This window comes from Cataglyphis hispanica, chromosome 6 (assembly GCF_021464435.1).
Source record: "Cataglyphis hispanica isolate Lineage 1 chromosome 6, ULB_Chis1_1.0, whole genome shotgun sequence".
NCBI lineage: Eukaryota > Metazoa > Arthropoda > Insecta > Hymenoptera > Formicidae > Cataglyphis > Cataglyphis hispanica.
Window position 1 is genome coordinate 2,207,102 of NC_065959.1, and position 19,030 is coordinate 2,226,131.

The 19,030-nt window shown below is 36.2% G+C and overlaps 1 protein-coding gene across 3 annotated transcripts; it reads right to left on the bottom strand.

Annotated features, from left to right (window-relative positions):
• Positions 1-530: 530 nt before the first annotated feature.
• Positions 531-11,131, bottom strand: LOC126850713 (major facilitator superfamily domain-containing protein 10). 3 transcript variants are annotated; one of them, XM_050593970.1, is made up of 8 exons: positions 10,990-11,131; positions 2,513-3,251; positions 2,127-2,389; positions 1,752-2,043; positions 1,401-1,621; positions 1,219-1,309; positions 951-1,088; positions 531-866 (listed from the first exon to the last, which is right to left on the bottom strand). In XM_050593970.1, the coding sequence occupies exons 2-8, from the start codon at positions 2,730-2,732 to the stop codon at positions 772-774; spliced, it is 1,320 nt and encodes a 439-aa protein (XP_050449927.1). In that variant the 5' UTR covers positions 2,733-3,251; positions 10,990-11,131; the 3' UTR covers positions 531-771. The 3 variants fall into 3 exon arrangements, with proteins under 3 accessions (XP_050449927.1, XP_050449926.1, XP_050449928.1); XM_050593969.1 differs by having other exon boundaries at positions 10,958-11,129; XM_050593971.1 differs by lacking the exon at positions 10,990-11,131 and adding an exon at positions 8,687-9,102.
• Positions 11,132-19,030: the final 7,899 nt, after the last annotated feature.

A 19,030-nucleotide genomic window follows, 5' to 3' on the forward strand; every position in this document is an offset into this window, starting at 1 on the left:
TAGAGCAAAAAGAAAAAATCTTCTATTCCTTCCATTCTGACTGATCAATTATAAATGCTTCGAAACTTCCGTAGCGTCAAATGGAGCACATTCTGAGATAAATCGACTATCAGAGCGCGCGCACAGACAAGCTAAGTAATTCCAGGTAAGAACAGATTATCGACATATCATTCATTGATAAATCACGACGGCGGGATTCCAGTCTTCTGCGCAATACACTTATGTAAATAAATGCCCGTCTAGCTTTTAGGTTTCGGAAAAAAATGTAGAAATTATAATTAATAAATAAAAGCAATGTAAAGAATTCAGTCGAATATAATTCTAAATAATAATATACATATACAAGGCTTTGTAAAATGTATAATTTATATATATAAAAACTTTGTAAAATTATTTACAATTTCACATAAAAAAATTATAGACATATAATAAATATAAATATATATGCATCTTTTTCTAGAAATATGTATGTATGTATATATATATATATATTTGTTAATAAAATATATAACGCAAAGTATAAATATAATATCCAGTAAGTGTGATTAATTATCTAATAGCAATTATAGCAATTAATACACTTTATATGTTTTACTATTATATAAAATATAAAGCTTCTACATTTTATCTTTAAAATGCAGCAAAGGCAATAATAATAATAATTAATTAAATAATTAATAAAAATTAAAAATATAAAAATACTGTTGATTAAGTAGGAGTTGTTTAGGATAAAAAGACAGATTATAAAATAATATTTGATTATATCAAATATTACAAAGCATGCATGCCGTGCAAAATGAGCGGCGGTAACGTGAGAAGTAGAGCGCCGATTAGATAGGTCGAAGTACTTCCAATGCACCAAAATGCTGAAATAGAAAACAAGATGTATTTGAGAAAACAAAATTGAAGAAATAGAAATATTTTTACATGAATTTCATTCACTTTAATACCTGAAGATGCAACGATAGGTCCACAAGCGCGAGCCAACGCACCGAGAGAACGGAATGTGCCAGTAATTACGCCTTTTTGATGTTCAGGTCCAATACGCGTTACTAGAGTCATCATACAAGTAACAACCATGGCAGTGGCTGTAATAAATGACGAAATATAAAATAATATTATTATTGCGATATTATTGCGTATCGATATCGTGCTCTCTTAATGATAAATTCGAGTAATTCGTGATATCGACAATAAATAAATAAACAAAATGCTCACAAACTGCGAAAAGAAAAATTCCGGCACACAAAATCGGTACACCGGTAGCGATACCGATGCATATAAATGCTGGAATTATTAGCCACAAACCCTAGAATAATGAAAAAATATAAAATATAAAAAAAATATTACTTAGAATATATAAAATGAAATAAACAATTGCGTGAATTAGGTTTCTTTACCAATTCAGTGATTGCTTTTGTTCTATTTGGAGGAATATGTCGCACCCAACCACCTTGTAAGATTGCCATGGTCAGTCCAATTCCAAGAAACATCCAACCCTGTTGCATACTCGTAAATCTAAATGTATGATGCGTCAGGAATGTCAGAGTGAATTCCAAGCCACTGTAGATAAACAGATATATAAAATATGCTCGACCCAATATTTTTAAATCTTGTCGATCTGAAAATAAAAGTGATACAATTATAGTGTTATAAAAATGATAACATTTGATAATGATAACATTATGCTCTACCATGGAATATACAATAATGGCATAAATTGCTTTTTATGCCTAACCAGAAATATATACCTTGATGACTTAAGGTGGACACTCCATTAAATTGTAAAAGATCTATAGGATTAATGTATGAAATTGCTCCAGATAGTCCTTTCGCTAAAGTCTTTGCTCTGTGTTTTAATTGTAGACTCTCTTTGAGATAGTAAGTAACGAAAAATAAGTCACTTAAAGCCAGAAAGAATGCAAACAAGGCTGGTATCAGATACCACATGCCTTCCCTATTATCACTCGAGATCCAAGCAAAAAACGCTCCTATCATTGGTCCTATTACAAAACCTATGGAGAAGGCTATTCCCACAAGCGCCTGCAAAAAGCAAAAAAAAAAAAAATATTTATATATTTAAATAGTATTCATTTTACATTTTACTTTTATCTATTGCTTTTTACCATTGCCTTTCCTCTTGTTTCTGGGGAAGTCACATCGCTGATAATAGCCATCGACAGACTGATGTTTCCTTTACTGATGCCACCCACAAATCTCGCCAATACAAATATACCAAAATTTGTGGAGAATGCCCATAAAAGATACGAGAATGAAATGCCTGTTAGACATAAAAGCATTAGAGGTTTTCGTCCATAAATATCAGATAATGCTCCTATGATTGGCGATCCGAGAAATTGCAAGAAAGAGTACATAGAGCCTAGAAAACCTGTAATAAAATTTATATTATCCATCCTTATAGCATGTATATATTTAATATCTCACACAAAAATGTCAATTTTTGATATATACAAAATTATTTATGAATGAAAATTTCATGCGTGTTACCTACCTCCATAAAGAACTGTACTGACTTTATCTGGCGCGTCAAAAAACACTTGTATGTTTTTTATATAACTCAAAGTAGTAGAATATAATCCATGTCCATTTTCTATCTCTTTGTAATGATCTAATAGAGCTGGCAACAGCGGCAATATCATTGTAAATGCTAGGAGGTCCAGCAACAAAGATATAAACACCACTTGCACTGTGTTATTTTTGGTTTCATTCATATCTCTTTGTATTCAATATTATGTATATATAATATATATAAATATTTTTTTTTAATTAAATATATAAATTTCGTATATATATGTATAAAGTTTGATAATTTTTTGTGTGTGTTTATAAATCATTCAGCAGTGTCTGCATAGAAGCGAGTTTCGCGACAGATTGTTACGCAAATTTATCGGGGATCTCTCGAAGGTCTCAGGAAGTAGATTATGCTGTAATTTGCGAAATAATAGATGTTGTCGCGAACTCGATTGGCACACTTATTAGACTACATATTTAACATAGATATTAGTTTGTCGCACGTGTTCCTCAAATATGATCGTCTTCCGTCCCGGGACGCGATAAGGAAAGACCGCTTTCTAGTTCTGTCATCGTGACACGAGATCATCCCAGCAGATTCGTGTCGACCAAAAGGTGAAAGGCTCCAAATTGTACAATATCCCGTTAAACATATATGTATCTGGCATTATTATTCTCGTAAGCTCGTGGCTCGCGTGTGCAAAGAATGTCGTATATACCTGTTGATACATTAGTTGAATCAGGAATTATGCGTGACTACGGTCAATAAAGTAGATAGTATTTATATCTCGTATCGATAAAATTATCCGTCATTCTTTTATCCGTCCGATGTCTCTTGATTAAAAATTTCAACAACGAAACTTGTAAAAGGGCGGAAAAACTGCATCTATATATATATATGTCAAGAGTTATAAAAAGATGACCTTATTCCTGCCGCATGGCATTTTTTGCATCTTCCTCGAATTTTCGTCGATTCGAGAAAAAGAAAAATTCTCGACCAGAGACGAGGCAGGGAGAAAGGGGAAAGAAAAGACAAAAAGCGATTTCAACGAAAGCGACGTCGAGGAGAGTCGGTCCGCTAAAATCCGAGATCGTTATATATTGTTTTTCATTTGCCAGTGAAGCGAAAAATAGGCGTCGAACGGGCGCACCCAGCAGAAGCATTATGCGCGTTCCGACTTCCGGCAGTGCGCCAGCGCGCGGGATATAACGCTTCGCTCTTACACACACACACACACGCATACACACGTGCATACGCGCGCGCGTGACAGACCCACTTCCTCGCTCTCGAGAACGCGAACAAAGCTTTTTCAAAACTCGTCCCAGAACTGTAACATCGTCTGTGGCCGCGCGAGAATGATCGTTTCTAAATAACATACTACTGCAATTCAATACTCTCGATGCTATTTCTTTCTCTCTCTCTCTCTCTCTCTGTCTCCCCTTTCTCTCTCTCTCTCTCTCACTCTCTCTCTTTCTCTCTCTCTGTCACTGTCGCTTTTGGATTGTAAAGCACGATTCCCGTCCGCCTGCAAGGTTCTCTCTCTCTTTCTCTGTGCGTTACATACGCACGTGGAAATACGGGTTACGTGACGGAAGGGAAAAAGATCGAAGCGTGAGAAATGATCCGATTGATCGGATGCGAGTGGAGAATGCGGTTCTCTTTAGAAAAGAAAAAGGATTCCACCGCGAAAAAGGGAACACCTTCGAAAAGACGGATAAATCTCGAGCGGCAATAACATGCTCGTGAGATCGATGATAAAATTGTCTCCTTGTTGTATTACCTTAATTCTTAAATCACACATTTTCTTGCTCTGTTTCTCGCGCACGTGACATTGTGAAAATAAAATGAATTGGACAGAGAGAGACGAGAAAAGGGAAAAAAGTTGTGGGATTTTCAAAGCATAATTCGAGTTAAATATAATTGATTAGAGACGATTCATCATATCGAAATATTGCGCTCGTGTCTGTAGAAAAACGTGACGTTTAACGAATAGAGGCCCCGGCCTCTCTACGTGTTGAGCAGGTGGCACGACGGCACGAGGAGCAGCGCGTCGTCGTCGTTGGTACCCGCGGTCAAAATTTAAGCAAGGGATCGAGCGCTTGCCATCTGTAGGCTCCTGCCTACCGTGCAAAGGTCCATACGGTGTATTGACGGTGGTACCCGACCCATCTTGCCGTTGCCCCTCGAGATTTTCGAATACATAAAGCGATAAGGGCCGGAATTGTAGGTTTTTACGACGTAATTGTGGCATCGCCTAATTTCGCATAATTCAGTCGATATAATTGATACAAGTTTCGTCGTTTATTAATAATTTAATAATCGTGAAAAGAATTAGATAACAATAGTACCCCGACCGCGTGTAACTTTTTTGCGTGCTAATAATTAATGTTATATTGTGTGATGATTTTACGTAGATTTTTCTCATTAAAATTTTAATAAAAATTTCACGCGAAATACACTTCGCATTTGAATTATATTCGATATACTTAATTTTGTCCTGGTTAAAAAATATTCCATCGTCATGATTACCCCATAGTCGAGCCTGCGAACGAAAAGGGGCACGCGCCGATGACATTGGGCAGGTGTTGACATTGAACAAGCTTCACTCGCCCCAACATTTTCCCTGCGTTTTCTCGATATCGTTTAATGTTGTTCAGGCATTAACTTCGAAATCGATCAAACATTGAGTTTCGAGCATACGAGACGATTTTGTTTGATTCTTTAATAAACGTTAATTTGAATCTCCGTATAGTTAAATTTTCTCCATGATTCTTTGGAAATATTTCAGAAAAAATGTGAACCTTTTGAATAAAATAGTACCGACTCACCGACAATAATGACTCATCGCCAAGGGAGTTTTAAAAATTTGACAATACTATTGGCTACGGTAATTTCTGAAAAAATCCTAAGGAAATCGGAGAAAAAAAAAATAGGAAGGAAAAAGGTCTGAGGCTTAAAATGTTACCTTAAAAAGAAATAAAAGAAAAAGAAATTTCATAAATTGAGAAGAGATGTTCAAAAACAAGGGTACAATACTTTTTGTCAGTTTCGTCAATAGTTACGATTTCATAAATAAACCTTTGTACATCCCAAGGCTAATTTCATAAAAAGAAGATGCATCTTTGAAATAATTATATCTTCGATTTTTACAACGAAATTTGAAAAGTAAATATCCGTCAAAACCATTTTTCTTTTTATTGATTCGTGCATCTCATTTGATTCCGCGTTATGTAAATTCGTCGATGTACAGTTAGAATGGACGAATAGATGGAGAGAAAAAGAGAAACTAGACGCTTTTTTTAGAAGCTTCTAACGTTGTAAAAACTGTGCAAAAACTGCATACAATACCATACGGTTTCCCTGCAAAAGAAACGGGATTCGGAAAACTTTCAGGCACGCAAATTCCGGAGACACGCACGTCTCCGCCGGTTATTGATGGGCTCCGTTCGGTCCACATAATCCAACAAAAAGAGGCATATACAAGGTGGTCCCAAATATTCATTTCTCGTATTCTCGGAATTGTAAAATCTCAGTTTATGAGAGTATCTTTTCTTGCAAAAAATGTTGCAGAGAAACTTATCGCAAATTAAATATTTCTAGTTTTTGATTTTTTTTTTTCATATTCGAGTAAAAGAAATCTAAATAAATTGTACACAATAAATACGTATAAACATACGGAGATTGAGAGAGAAGAGAATATATTTTGAAAGAAATTACAAAATGTATACTTAACACACGCATGTTTGAAAACTAATGACAATTTTAAAGAGAGAATATTTTATCTTTTAATTTTTAAGACAACAGTTTTCTAATCGATGTCGAAATAAAGATTGGAGCATTTTTTTCAGTAACTTTCGAAATCGATATTCAATAAGAGAATTTACTTGTCGAGGAGAAAACTGTCACAAATAGCGCGTTTAGAATATTTTAAATATATGAAGACTACTGCAAAAATATATATGAAAAGAAAATGTGATTCTCTTCGAGAATGAAAAAAAGAGTGACGTGTATACATTCGCGTCCCCGAGATTTTAATCCTCGAAAGCTTTAGATTTTTTATCGCTTCTCAAGATGTATATAATATATCGAGAACCGTCGTTTTAGTTAAGGAAAAATCTTCTCTGGATGGCCTCGAATTTTCGCACAGGAAATCAAGAACGCACTATACATAGAGAGACAAAGGATCCGCGGGCTTACGAAGCAGGGTGCCTGCGAAAAGCTGGCGCGCAAAAGAGAGAAAACGAGTTGGGGAAAAAAAGAAAAATGAGATAGAAAGAAAAAAAGATACAAGAGACAGGCGGCGAAATCTGAAATTTTCTCGGAAGCATAGACCCATGAGCGTCACACGATGAAAATCCTACGGACAATAGGAACAAAGGAAATTTTCGGTACCGGTGTTGTGTGTACCGGCTGGCTGGCAAGCTGCAGCACCGCACCACATACCACCGTACTAGCGACGTGCACAAAGTCCCGCATAAGCCGCGCGTTGCAGCAGGCCAGGTATACATATACAGGGTGTTCCGCAACTGACAAAGCAAATTTTTTGAAACAAGAAAACGTTCCTTTTAGAGAAAAAAAAACTGCTATTCCGTCCGAAAGAACGTTCGAAGAATTAAAAATTGAAAAATTTTCAAATCTCAAATTTTAGGCTCGATTATCAAGATATTTTTACTTCAGATTTTATGTTGGACAGATCCTAATCCGGAATTATCAAGATATTTAATCATATGAAATTCTCGTATAAAAGAATTCTAGGTTTTTGATATTTGACTGAATATATGGTCGTTAAAAAAAAATGTGCGCATCGCACATTTAAACGACTTTCAGAACCAAAGTAAAAGATAATTTGGCCTGAGTTTTCGGTCTGAAGGTCATTTATGTGCCTTAGAATTTAGCGTAAAACTTTTTAAACTATATACATCAAATAAAAAAAAGCTTTAGGAATTAAAGAAATCTTAACTCATTTAGTATCGATTATAAATAAATAGCACATAATTTACTATATTTGGCTAGTTGTATCTAATTCAAAATCAGTATCTGTTTTTGGATAATTTTCTCATACCGAATTCAGATGATATCAAATTCAGATGAAACAATTTGCCCTTGAACTTTCAATTTCAGTTGCGAATCACCCTATATGCACAAGGGGGCTGCATGAGAAGACTTTCCGAATGAAAAAGAGGGAGAAATTGAGAGGGATGGAGAGCACAGCGACGGTTTATACGCCATAAATGATCCGAGGTCTTGTTTCTTTCTGGATGGACGAGGTACCAGTTCTTTTTTTCGGAATAGGAGGGATGCTAAAGGGCTCCCGTCAACCCTCCCAATACAGGGATTGGTACATGTGATGTATTCTATATATATATATATATATATATATATATATATATATATATATATATATGTTTTACCAAGAACGAGGTACATGCGGAAACGACATTTGCAACGAGCGGTCAGTCTCAGAAAAGAAAAGGAAAAAAGGAAGAGAAAGCGTGCATGCGCGAGACATCTATGCAGTTCCTGCAGGAAAAGACCGGAAGAAGATTTTCCAGGCAGCGTAGAATAGAATGAGGTATAGTTTATGTGACGTTTTATGGCATAAGCTACTTTATAAGGTCAAGAGAATAAAGATAGAATAGAGTGGATACGAGCATAATATGGCCTTTAATATATTGTAGTCATGCATTATAAAGATATAAAGAAGACATTTTTTTTTTTTTTTCAGGGAAAAAGACAAATGTGAATACTTTATGTTTTGAACTCTTTTTAAAAAGAGTTTACATTCTAAAATTTTCGTAAGAAGACAACAAGGGAAGAACATGAAGCGAGTAAAAAGAAAATATGTGAATAAAATTATCTTGATAACAATGCAATACTTTAAAGAGATAGGCCCAATAATTTCGAGAGTAACGAGGCATGAAACGATTACAATAAAATTCAACGAATTACAGCTCACATTATCACGATTGTATTTTCCAGAAGAATATGACGTGTCAAGAGAGGTAGCAAGGAGAAAAAAAAGGGAGCGAGGACGATTAAAGAAAAACAGAAAAGGGGCATGGAAATACAAAGAGGAAAAAAGAATGACGTGTAGGAGGAGATGGAGGAGATGGCTCTTGTATGTGTTTGGGCATGTAAGCGTACTTCTCTCACCACGTAAGTATGTGTATATGTGAGCGCGTGCCCGCGCAACCGGCAGCAGATGCGCTCGCAGAGCGCAGCTGTCCTCCTACAAGTGGTTCTCAATCATCCCTTTCCTCGATTTTTCCTTCCCCCTTCCCACCCAGGGGCGCGTGAGTTTGGGCACAAAGGGAATCGCTGTGCGACGATGCGCTACGTATCGATAAACATTTGCAGCTGATCGATTACTTTCTTCCTTTCCCCTCATCCGCATGAGGGGGCGCGAATGTTGTAAAAGATAAGACAAATATGATGTATCTCTTGGGATGAGAGATCGCACGCGAGACACATGTAGAACCAAAGAATAATATACGTGTTACGTATTCTTGTAATGATCATGTTTTCTTCCGACAGAAATTTTGAGAAATTTTGTTTTGATGCCGGCTGAATGTCAGATAGAAAACAACGAAAGAATAAGAAAGGTAAGTTTGAGACATAAAAAAGTAATACACACAAAATAGAAATAAAAGAGAAAAATAAAGTAATAAAATAGGAAAACAAAAATTGTTTTTGTTTTTGATGACTAGATAGAAGATTCATAAGTTTTATTCTTGTAAGTTTCGGATCAAGATATTCTATTCGCGACCGCGCATGTGCATTCGATTTAATAATCAAATATGGATAAAATTTTATTTATACGTAAAGTTTGTTAAGTAAGGAATGATAACGCAGGATAATGTACCGAAAGACGTGCTGCTATAATGTTGAGGAGCGTGCCAACCTGTTACAAAGTGGAGCTTACATTTTTAATGACACGAACACGTGGTGAACGTAAGTTTCAGCTGTTCCAGGTGATACCGGGACGTGTGGTACGCGCAGCCTGACAAAGCGCCGAACTGTTTAAAATCGGTATAATCGCATAATGTAGCTCCTGATTGAGAAATCATTTTCCCAGATTTACTTACATATTACTTCATCGATTTGAAATCTAATAATTGTTTTTTTTTTGTATTAACGATTAATTAATTTTCTTTGCTTACAATGACAGGAGTTTATACAATGTAATTAATTGAGAAAAACCCTAAATCGATTTTTCGATACGTTTGACGTTAATTTTTTGAATTGAAAATAACTAAATGATATATTTTGTTATACATTCAGATCTCATCAAATTTAAGCTAAAAATCCTTTAAATATCTGCTTCTTATAATTAACTTTGTTAATTATTTCGCATAATATTTCTTTATAATATATTAATTTTCACATGCATCAGGTAAGATGAATTCAAAGATAAAATTCTTATTCATATTTTTTGGATGGAGCTATCTTATTTGCATATATTTATAAATGCATAATCAAATGTGACGAACGAGCACGTATACATTCTGCGTGAAATTACTAAGTAAACAAGACTAAACATCTTAGCGAGATGACGAGGCAACCGCGGATTACAAAGCATTATTTATAAAGTACTAACGCAGAAGGCGTTTCATCTCATAGCATGACAAATCGGTCTACGTTTTACCGCGTGATGAAAAGAAATTCACCGGAAAACGCGTATTAAATATAATACGATATTCTCATTGCGATTCGACGAGATTAATATGTTGTAGTTTATCATTTACAGTTGCTCGTTTTAATATTTCTATATAGATTCTTATGCAATTATTCTATTGAGTGCGAAAACTGTATATTTTTTAAAAAATCATTTAATTTCTAATTATATATTTCTATTTATTTTCATATTGTGCATTTATATATATTTTCTCCTTTGAATATTTTGAATATTATAATTTATTCAAGAGAGAATGAGAGAGTGACAATTAATGAGATCGAATAGTCATTTGATTGCGTCTCCTTCGTCAAGGATTGTCAAGTTTAACGGTAACCTTGATATTTTTTTCGATGATTTAGTCATAATATGTGTTACATCTGTTCACGATGTCTTTGTAAGCGTTATATTTTGCAAGAACATTCGTCAATCATTCGAAGCTCTTGCTCGAAATTCTCGATTCTACCCCACCGATAAATCACAAAGCGTTTAATCCGCCGTTCCGTTGAGGAGCGGACTTCCACCTAGGCACCCGGTCGTGCGGAAGGAAGGAAAGTAGGTAGAACGAAGCAGAGGACTCGTCCTGTCGCGGCGGATATCTGTCATTCGTCGTAAATCACACACATACGCGATCGAAACGCAAACCGCCGTTTTTGTCGCGCGCGTTTGTAATCGTCGAGCGTTAATTATAATCGTTGCCTGATACGTCAGTGGCGAGATTTCTCCCCCGGATCTTTTCCATACGTCGCTACCTGATCTCCCATTGGTCGCCCGCCGCCTGTACCTGGACGGAAGAGCAACCTGGACGGAACCTGGACGGTGGACCTGGACGGAAGAAGAACAAGGGGCGGTCGCGTCGATGTTGGTGTGTGTCAAGCCGCTGAAAGGAGCCGCAGGCGGAATCCAGGACAGCTGATACAATTTTGGCGGGCTCCGGACGACTGATCGCGGAACAATGCAAGTGAGAGACAGATAGGTAGAGAGAAAAAGAGAGAAAGAAAAGAAGAAGGAAAGGGACAGAAAAAAGAGACGCACAAGGGACAAGAATGAGAAGAGGAAGGGAAAGAAGGAAGGAGAGAGAAAGAAAAAGAAGTGAACCTCGAGGAAAGGGAGGAAGAGGGAGTTTCTCTCTTCGACATTCGGAGCCCCGCCGTCGCGTTGCGTTGCCGGCGTCGCTCTTGCGTTGCTGTTAAATAAGAATAAGTCCCCTCCCCCCCACTACCTGAGGCCCAAAACGAATAAAGAGGCGGGACACCTGGCCACAGCCGCAGTTTGCTCGAGGTCCTCGTGCAATTCGGTCGGTCGATCGATCGGTCGGTCGGTCGGTCTCCCGAATCTCGTATCGGAGTCCTGTTCTTTCGCTTCGATAACGCGTGCATTCTCGTTCGTTCTCATCAGTATTGTGTTGTGCAGTGGAAGAAAGAGACTACAGAGATAACATTCCAGATCTATGAAGAAGGAAAAGTGATCCATCGCGAGTGATAGACTTTATGATTCGTCGTCGGAATCTATCATCGCATTTATTTCCTGCGGGTGACGCACCTTGATCAAGCGCGCCGCTAGCCGGCGCGGCGCGTCACGTGCTGAAGAATATACGAGGATCGACGAGGAAAAAAGAAGAAGAGGCATTGTGTGAGGATCAAGAGAGAGAGAGAGAGAGAGAGAGAGAGAGAGAGAAAGAGGCGTCACGGCGAATTGACACGGCGATGATTGTCGGCGGCGTCGATCCGCATCTCCGATCTGTATGTCCGCTTCAGAAATCGACGCCGCGTGAGTGATGGAGTTTTCCAAGAAGAGGAAGCGGAAGATTTCATATATATCATGTAAGATCGTGGAAAGCTCGCTTGTTCTCTGGGTAAGATTATAACGATAAAGTCGAATCGACTTTTTTAATAATGATATAATCGTTTTTTTTTTAATAAAGATATAATCGCAAAACAATGCGAGAGAGAAATGTTTTGGGATATTAAAATATTTTTCGCCGACTCGAAATGAAAAACAAGATCAAATTTAACGAAACAAATATAGTTTGCATTTTTTATTTCACTGTCATTGTTTCGTCGGCGCTTTGTTTTTAGTTTTTATCTCTCGTGTCTTTGTATGTTGTATTCAAAGTCGCGGAACGCTATTTCCAATAATCAAACATAGATCGATCGAGAGAGTATATATCCTTCGAGAATAATTCGCAGAAAATTGTTGTGAGATTTCGACCGTTCTCGACCGTACCCGATATATAATGCGAGGTGCGAGACATTGTTTACGTTATGCTGCGTTAGAGATCGAGTTACGAAGAAATGAGACGTCGGCGATAAACAACGCACTTATACGGGCGTATTACATTCGCGCGGGAGTCTCGTTCCTTTCATATTGAAAATCAAATTTCGAAAAATATTACATGACACTACGATTCCTTAAAAAAAATGAGATATATATGTGTAGAGATCGCACATTTCTATATATCATTTCGATTGGTCCCCCCTTCCTAAACCGTGCTACTTTGAAACGAACGGTTCGCGCGCGCGTTGTGTGCGTATCCATGTCATTGTGTGCATAAATATGTATACGAGAATTAGCGCGCCGGGGCCTCGGTTTCTCGTTTCACAGAAATTCCAGCGGTTGGTCCCTATCCGTCCCTATTTCTCGACGAGAGGAGGCCCTTTTTCTCGGGGATCGGCACGACCTATGGTCCATGAGAATGGTCGACCTCGGGCTATGATTTGTGATTCGAAGTAGGCGATGTTAGAGGCTCTACGATTTGGAGACTGACCGCCAAGGCCACATCGGGAGAGCTCCCTGTGTATGCACGCGAGAGAGAGAGAGAGAGAGAGATGCGCGCGCGCACGCACGCACATTTCTCGCCCTCATCAATGGACGAAGGCGTGTGCTCCGCCGCAGCGTGCGTAATCTCTCGCGTAATCTAACGAGTTGTGCGTGTCGCGCGAAACGCGAGCAGACTGGCTTCGCGCGCAATTTCCGGCGGCGATTGTCGAGACGCAAGGTTAACGCACGTTTTTTTTTCCTCGCAATAGTTTTTAAGAATTCGCACGCGTCCTGATTTTTCGCGCCGATTCGTCGAATCGTCAACTCGAATTTATTGGCTCACATATAATGCAAGTGTTGTTTTTCTTTGTTTTTGCTTTATTGATAATTTTTTAAATTTATCATTGATAATTAAATCAATCTTTGATAATTAGAGAATTTTATCCGAAGAAGCGGCTATATAAAAAGCGATCTTTTACTTTAAATAAACTTACTTCTAAAACTTAATTCTATTTTCCATTTTCTTATGTTATTTAAATTTTAATTTTATACACGTTCCTCATAAAAAATATTTTTTTTTTTTAATCTTTATAAATTTTTGATATCCCTTGTTTTCGCTGCTATTATTGACATCCTTCTCACAATAAACTTTTCATTAATAATTGTTAGTGCAAACATTTCAATAGCATTATATTTATTATGTAACTTTCTATAATTTTTGTATAAAAAAAAATGCTAAGTCTTGTCTAGAATTCTTATTTTTTTTTCTTTTTACAGCTTCTGTAGAGAGACAAGCACGTGATCAGATGACGGAACTGTAGTCTAATCTGCGGGGCCCTTAGACAGGTTCCGGCCCTGGCTTCGACTCGCACGATCCTGCACCGCAAATTGGAGCGGAATGACTACCGTCGAGTCGAAAAGTATATATCGCCTGTTTGGCACTTCATCGACGTCGGAAAAGCCCCGTCACATTTTGCATGGGAGATAGGTCGAGATTTGTGTCAATATTCAGTGGAAACGTAATATTTCAATATTGCACTTGTCCCGGCCTATCGGGATGCATTGTGTCCCGTCGTGGAACTTGAAACAAAGGGATCGACTGACGGTAGATGAAAGGGAAAAGAAGAAAGAGAGAAGAAGAGGAAAAGAAAGAACGCTATCCGGCAGGAATTTGCCTTCTCGAATAGTTTGAGAATGAAGATCATTCGAGGATCAGGCAGGTGGGGATGAAGGCAATATTTGTCATATTTATACTCAAATTGCACTTGTCCCGGCCTGCTCGATCTGTTCGATATATCATCGTATCATCCAATATCATTTCTGATAATGATTGCATATCTTATAAGGATTGTGATAAGAATACATCGCTGCGGCAAACTTAGATTTCGATGCTATTAGTTTGCGAAAATAGTTTGTACATTATATATATTTACCGAACAATCTAGTTTTGCTTTACAGATTTAAAGAAATATTTACTATATTTGACAAAGTTAAAAAATTCATAAAATATTATAGCGATGTGTGTATAAAACTTTTTATCTTTTTTCGCTTCGAATTTCAAAGATAAAAATCTATAAAATCTTTTATATTCGTTTGCATCTTGAATATGTTAATGTTTTGTGATTTCCGTGTATATTTATGCATTGATTCATAAATTTTTACGCTTTATACTTTAAAGAACAAAGAAGAATGTATTTATTATTATTTGAATTTTAATCATTATATAATTTTATAATTTAATCTGCTGATTATTTGAAAATCTTTTGTTTGCAGAAATCGAAAACTCGATTAATCGAAATTAATCTTTACGATCTTTGTTCCTTGAAAGCATTTTGTAGCGTAAAAACGCGCATATCTCGGTGAAAGCTAAATGTTAGCTTAATATATGACTTGTTTACGAAAATATGCAGCGCAGCAACATTGTAATTTACTCTTTTTATTTAGTTTTTTCGGAGTAAATTAGATATCATTTTATATGTGTGTGTATATACATGTATGTTTGTATGTAAATTCTAGTTTATCTTGTAATTGTCGATTCGTTAGAATCAGAAACTGCACACGAATTAATCTCTTTTCCAGTTAATAGAATTTTATTTAAGTTATCGGGATTCTATAACGTGAATTGTAGCAGTATTGTTAACATTATTATATTTTATTTTTAACTACCTGAATGTGTAACTAATTTGGTACATGTTTAAGTTGCAAAATTAAAGTAAAAAAGTGTGTTATTTATAAGAGTGCGCAAAAAATATGAAACAATAAAAATTTAATATATAATATATATCTAAAATGTATTTTTTAAATCGTTCATTATTTATTCCTCCTTTTAATTCCTTTTCTATTCCGTTCACTCGAATATTTCTTAAAAGAATAAATGTGAATAGGTATCTCAAAGTCGGAATATAGGATGATAAAAAAAATTAGATAAAAATCTTTCTTTTTTCTGTTATAAAAGAGGGTCATTCTCTGCTATAAAAATTCTTATTTAAATGTAAAAGCCACTGCTAGATATGCATAGAAATGTCACAGATCCGAATTTCACGATTCGCAATAATAATATACATTTGCATTGCGATATGATTTTCTTGGAGAGTGTCTTCTGCAAGATGTCATCGATCTCTGCATATTTCCGGTCGATTCAAAAGAGAGGTAAATTAACCACCTTCTTTATTAACGTTCGCGCACGAATTCGGAAGGAAGAAAGAGAAAAGAAAAAAGGAAGTTGCGTATCCCTTTGTACAGTGCGGCGCTCACGTAACCGTTTCGTGAAACGGTCGCACGGCACAGGAAAGAAGGAAGAGGCGAGAAAAAAGGAAGGAAGGGGAGTAAGGGGGAAACGGTTCTCCTCACAGGATCTTTCCGCTTACTTCGCACGGGCCTACCCGTGAATTTGCGAGACGCGGGAATTCGGATTTCCTGTCCGCGAGAGAAGAAAGAGATGCGCTCTCTTATACATAGATACTTATATACATATTTCTTTTCCTCGACGCGCTCTCTCTTCCCACTTTTTCACCCCGTTCCTTTTCACATGTGCCACGTATAATACTCCCGGAACGCGTACATCACGCCGCAGAGTGTTTTATAATACTCTCTTGATGGCTCACAAAGAAAACAGCGGGAAAAAAAGAAAGAAAGAGGAAAAACCCGATATATCAAAGAATAACGAAGGACAAGCAAGAATTCGGCAAGGGGGAGGAGGAGGGAGGGTTACGTTACGTTCGATCGAACAAGGAAACACAATAAAAGTAGTGAGGTCCCCCGAAGCGTGGAGGGACGCGAATCCTGTTTTTCATTCGTCCTCTCCGTCCCTCTCTTTCCTTCGTTTCCGCGAGTACGCGCGCGCTGCGCGACGCGCAAAAGCATCCCTCTCTTTAAGGAGAGAGTCCCACGGTTTGAAATAAAACACCTGGCTTCTCGCCCGCCCGCGTGTGTGCGTCTATGTACATGGATGCACGCGTCTCGACCGTTTTTAGACTGCCGGACGCACATTACAATAGAGCTCTAGTTGCCTAAAGAAATATTTTTACTCTCGTTTTGTATTCGCATGACCAATTTTTTTGCAATATTAATAAAATATGTTTTTAAGTACCCTCTTTTTTTCAAAAAAGGTACACACATATACATCGGTATAAATAAAATCTGTACTTATTCACTCTTTGCAAAATTTGAAAGAAATTTCTTTACTCGCTATTATTGGTGAGGACAAGACACAGGAAAGTTATAATAAAGAAAGAATAAAGAGAAAAAGAGACTTATCATTTATAAAATATATAAATTGAAATAAAATATAAGTAAAATAATCAATATTTTAGTCATTTATATGAAAAATATATATTAGAAATAAAGTAGAAAATATTATTTTTTACTATCTACATTTAATATCTTTCGATACTTTTATTTTCTAAAAATAAATATTGCAAAAGAATTCATACTATGCTCTAAAAATTGGGGTATTTGATCGAAATACGGTATATTGAGACAAAATATTCCAAAAATAGATTGCAATATGGAATACTATATTAAATTTTATAGATCATATAGTTCTTATAGTTGCTTTATGAAACCGTTTCACTTCGGGCATTTTTGCTCCCCATTATGTGAGTAGAGCTGCTTAGCTTAAGGTGTACACACGTTCTCACGGCGAGAGAAGAAGGACTCGCACGAGCTTTCTCTCTCCTCTCTTATTTTTCTCCGGCCAGAGGTCCGAAGACTGGTTCCCTTCGGGCTTCCTTATAAACTTTATTGAATTCTTTGTAATATGTCAAAGGGTTCACCATGTGTGCAACCGTGAACGCGCGCTCGCGCTCCCGCCATTCATATGCTAAACAATAAATTCGTTGAAAGAAACGAATCTCTATCTATCGCTTCTTTTTCTCTTTCTTTCTCTCTCTTTCTTTTTGACAAGAGAGAAGAGCAGCTGGTACATACCTACGTCGTAGTCATCCAGTTAAAAACCAAGGAGAGGATGATACCTTAAGCTATTTAATGAAGAAGGGTGCAAGATGTACCCTCTGCCTGACGGTGGTGGTGCCAGTGATGGTGGTGGTGGTGAGACCAGCTGCCGCTAGAAAGAAGGAACAATACATTTGCCAATGACGCATGATTCCGAAAAGCGTGTTTGTAAGTGGGTCATCGGGAATTCTAATATTATGCAGTGGGAATTTAAATTTTTTTCTTTTTTAACAGGATTAATTTTCGTGCTGCTCCGTAACGTGTTAATCGTTACTTAAGTGTGAAACGATACGTCAAACGTATCAGGTATGATATTAACTCACTAAAGATCATATATAAATTATATATATATATATATATATATATATATATATGCATATATACACATAAGACTTTTAGTTTATGTATATATGCATATGCATATGGTTAAAACTGCATTAATATTTTGCACAATACGTTGTGCAAAATATAAAAAATTTTGCAGAAATTTTTAAATTTGTTTTACTGATAGATTTTTGATAAGTCTAAAGTCGATTTTTAATAATTATCGAGATAATCTTTTTAATATTTATCATTACATATATATGTCTCTATATAGTAAAATTTCAAATCCTATTAAAGTAGAAGAATCATTATTTAATAATTTCGTCACCATTAATGTATAATTTTATTAATTATTCGAAAATTGTAAGTGCCTCAACAATTTTGTTGATCGTTCGAAAAATCGACTTCAAATTAATCGAAGAAACTTTCTATCAGGGATACTTCATATACATTATGCGCGATATACGCATTTTCGTTACATACTTTATATAAAGCATAGCTTGGAGATGGACAACCAGATGCCCCAGTATTGCTCTACAAGAGGTTGATATAAATTGGCCGGATGATTCGTATCAATGCGGACTTGTATAGATGTATCAGGCCAGGTGGAATTAACATCGCGGAGTGTAGTCAATTCACAGAGAAGTTAAGGATGTCTGACGCATTGATTCTGAAATTCAATCACATGTAGTGAATATTCTGCACAATATAATATTGGAACTAAAATTTTTTGTCAATGAGAGACTTTTTCTTTGTAATAATGAAAACTAGCTCTTCTAAGAATTAAAATTAAATATAAAAGAAATGCAAAATTTAATCGATTCATTATAATTCCATTATAATATAATTTTTTTCCTATATTTTTTTATTTTTTGACATTTTTAAAAGAGAATTGATAAGAGCCGAGTGCAAGGTCATGAATGCAAAAATATAAGAATAATTGGATGAATACAAAAGTAGAAAATTTTGTATCACGCGATCATCGCGAACATTGAATTTTACAATCCGATGTATATTTCATGATTGACTGCTTGTATTCATTCGATTGCTATGAATAATTCAAAATCGAATCGAAGTATTGTCTAATAAATTCGTCTCGATTAATTTCCTAGAATAATTTTTTAGTTTTGCGTTAGTTTATGACTTTGCTTTGTGTTCTTATATATTAGCCCATTAGTTATACTTGATTCATTTGTAATACTTAAAGCCTTTTATTGATTTCTAATTTGTTTCAAAAAGAATATCGATGTATACTTGTATATAAAAAATTCGCCACTTTTATTTCTTAT

What these genes read in the sequence shown, in the direction of transcription:
- LOC126850713 (XM_050593970.1), bottom strand. Translation starts at nt 2,732, where the DNA reads ATGAATGAAACCAAAAATAACACAGTGCAAGTGGTGTTTATATCTTTG. An exon ending in GTCCACCTTAAGTCATCAAG is followed by an intron (nt 1,622 to 1,751) that starts GTATATATTTCT and finishes TTTTATTTTCAG; the next exon opens with ATCGACAAGATTTAAAAATA. An exon ending in ACCTATCGTTGCATCTTCAG is followed by an intron (nt 867 to 950) that starts GTATTAAAGTGA and finishes TTTCTATTTCAG; the next exon opens with CATTTTGGTGCATTGGAAGT.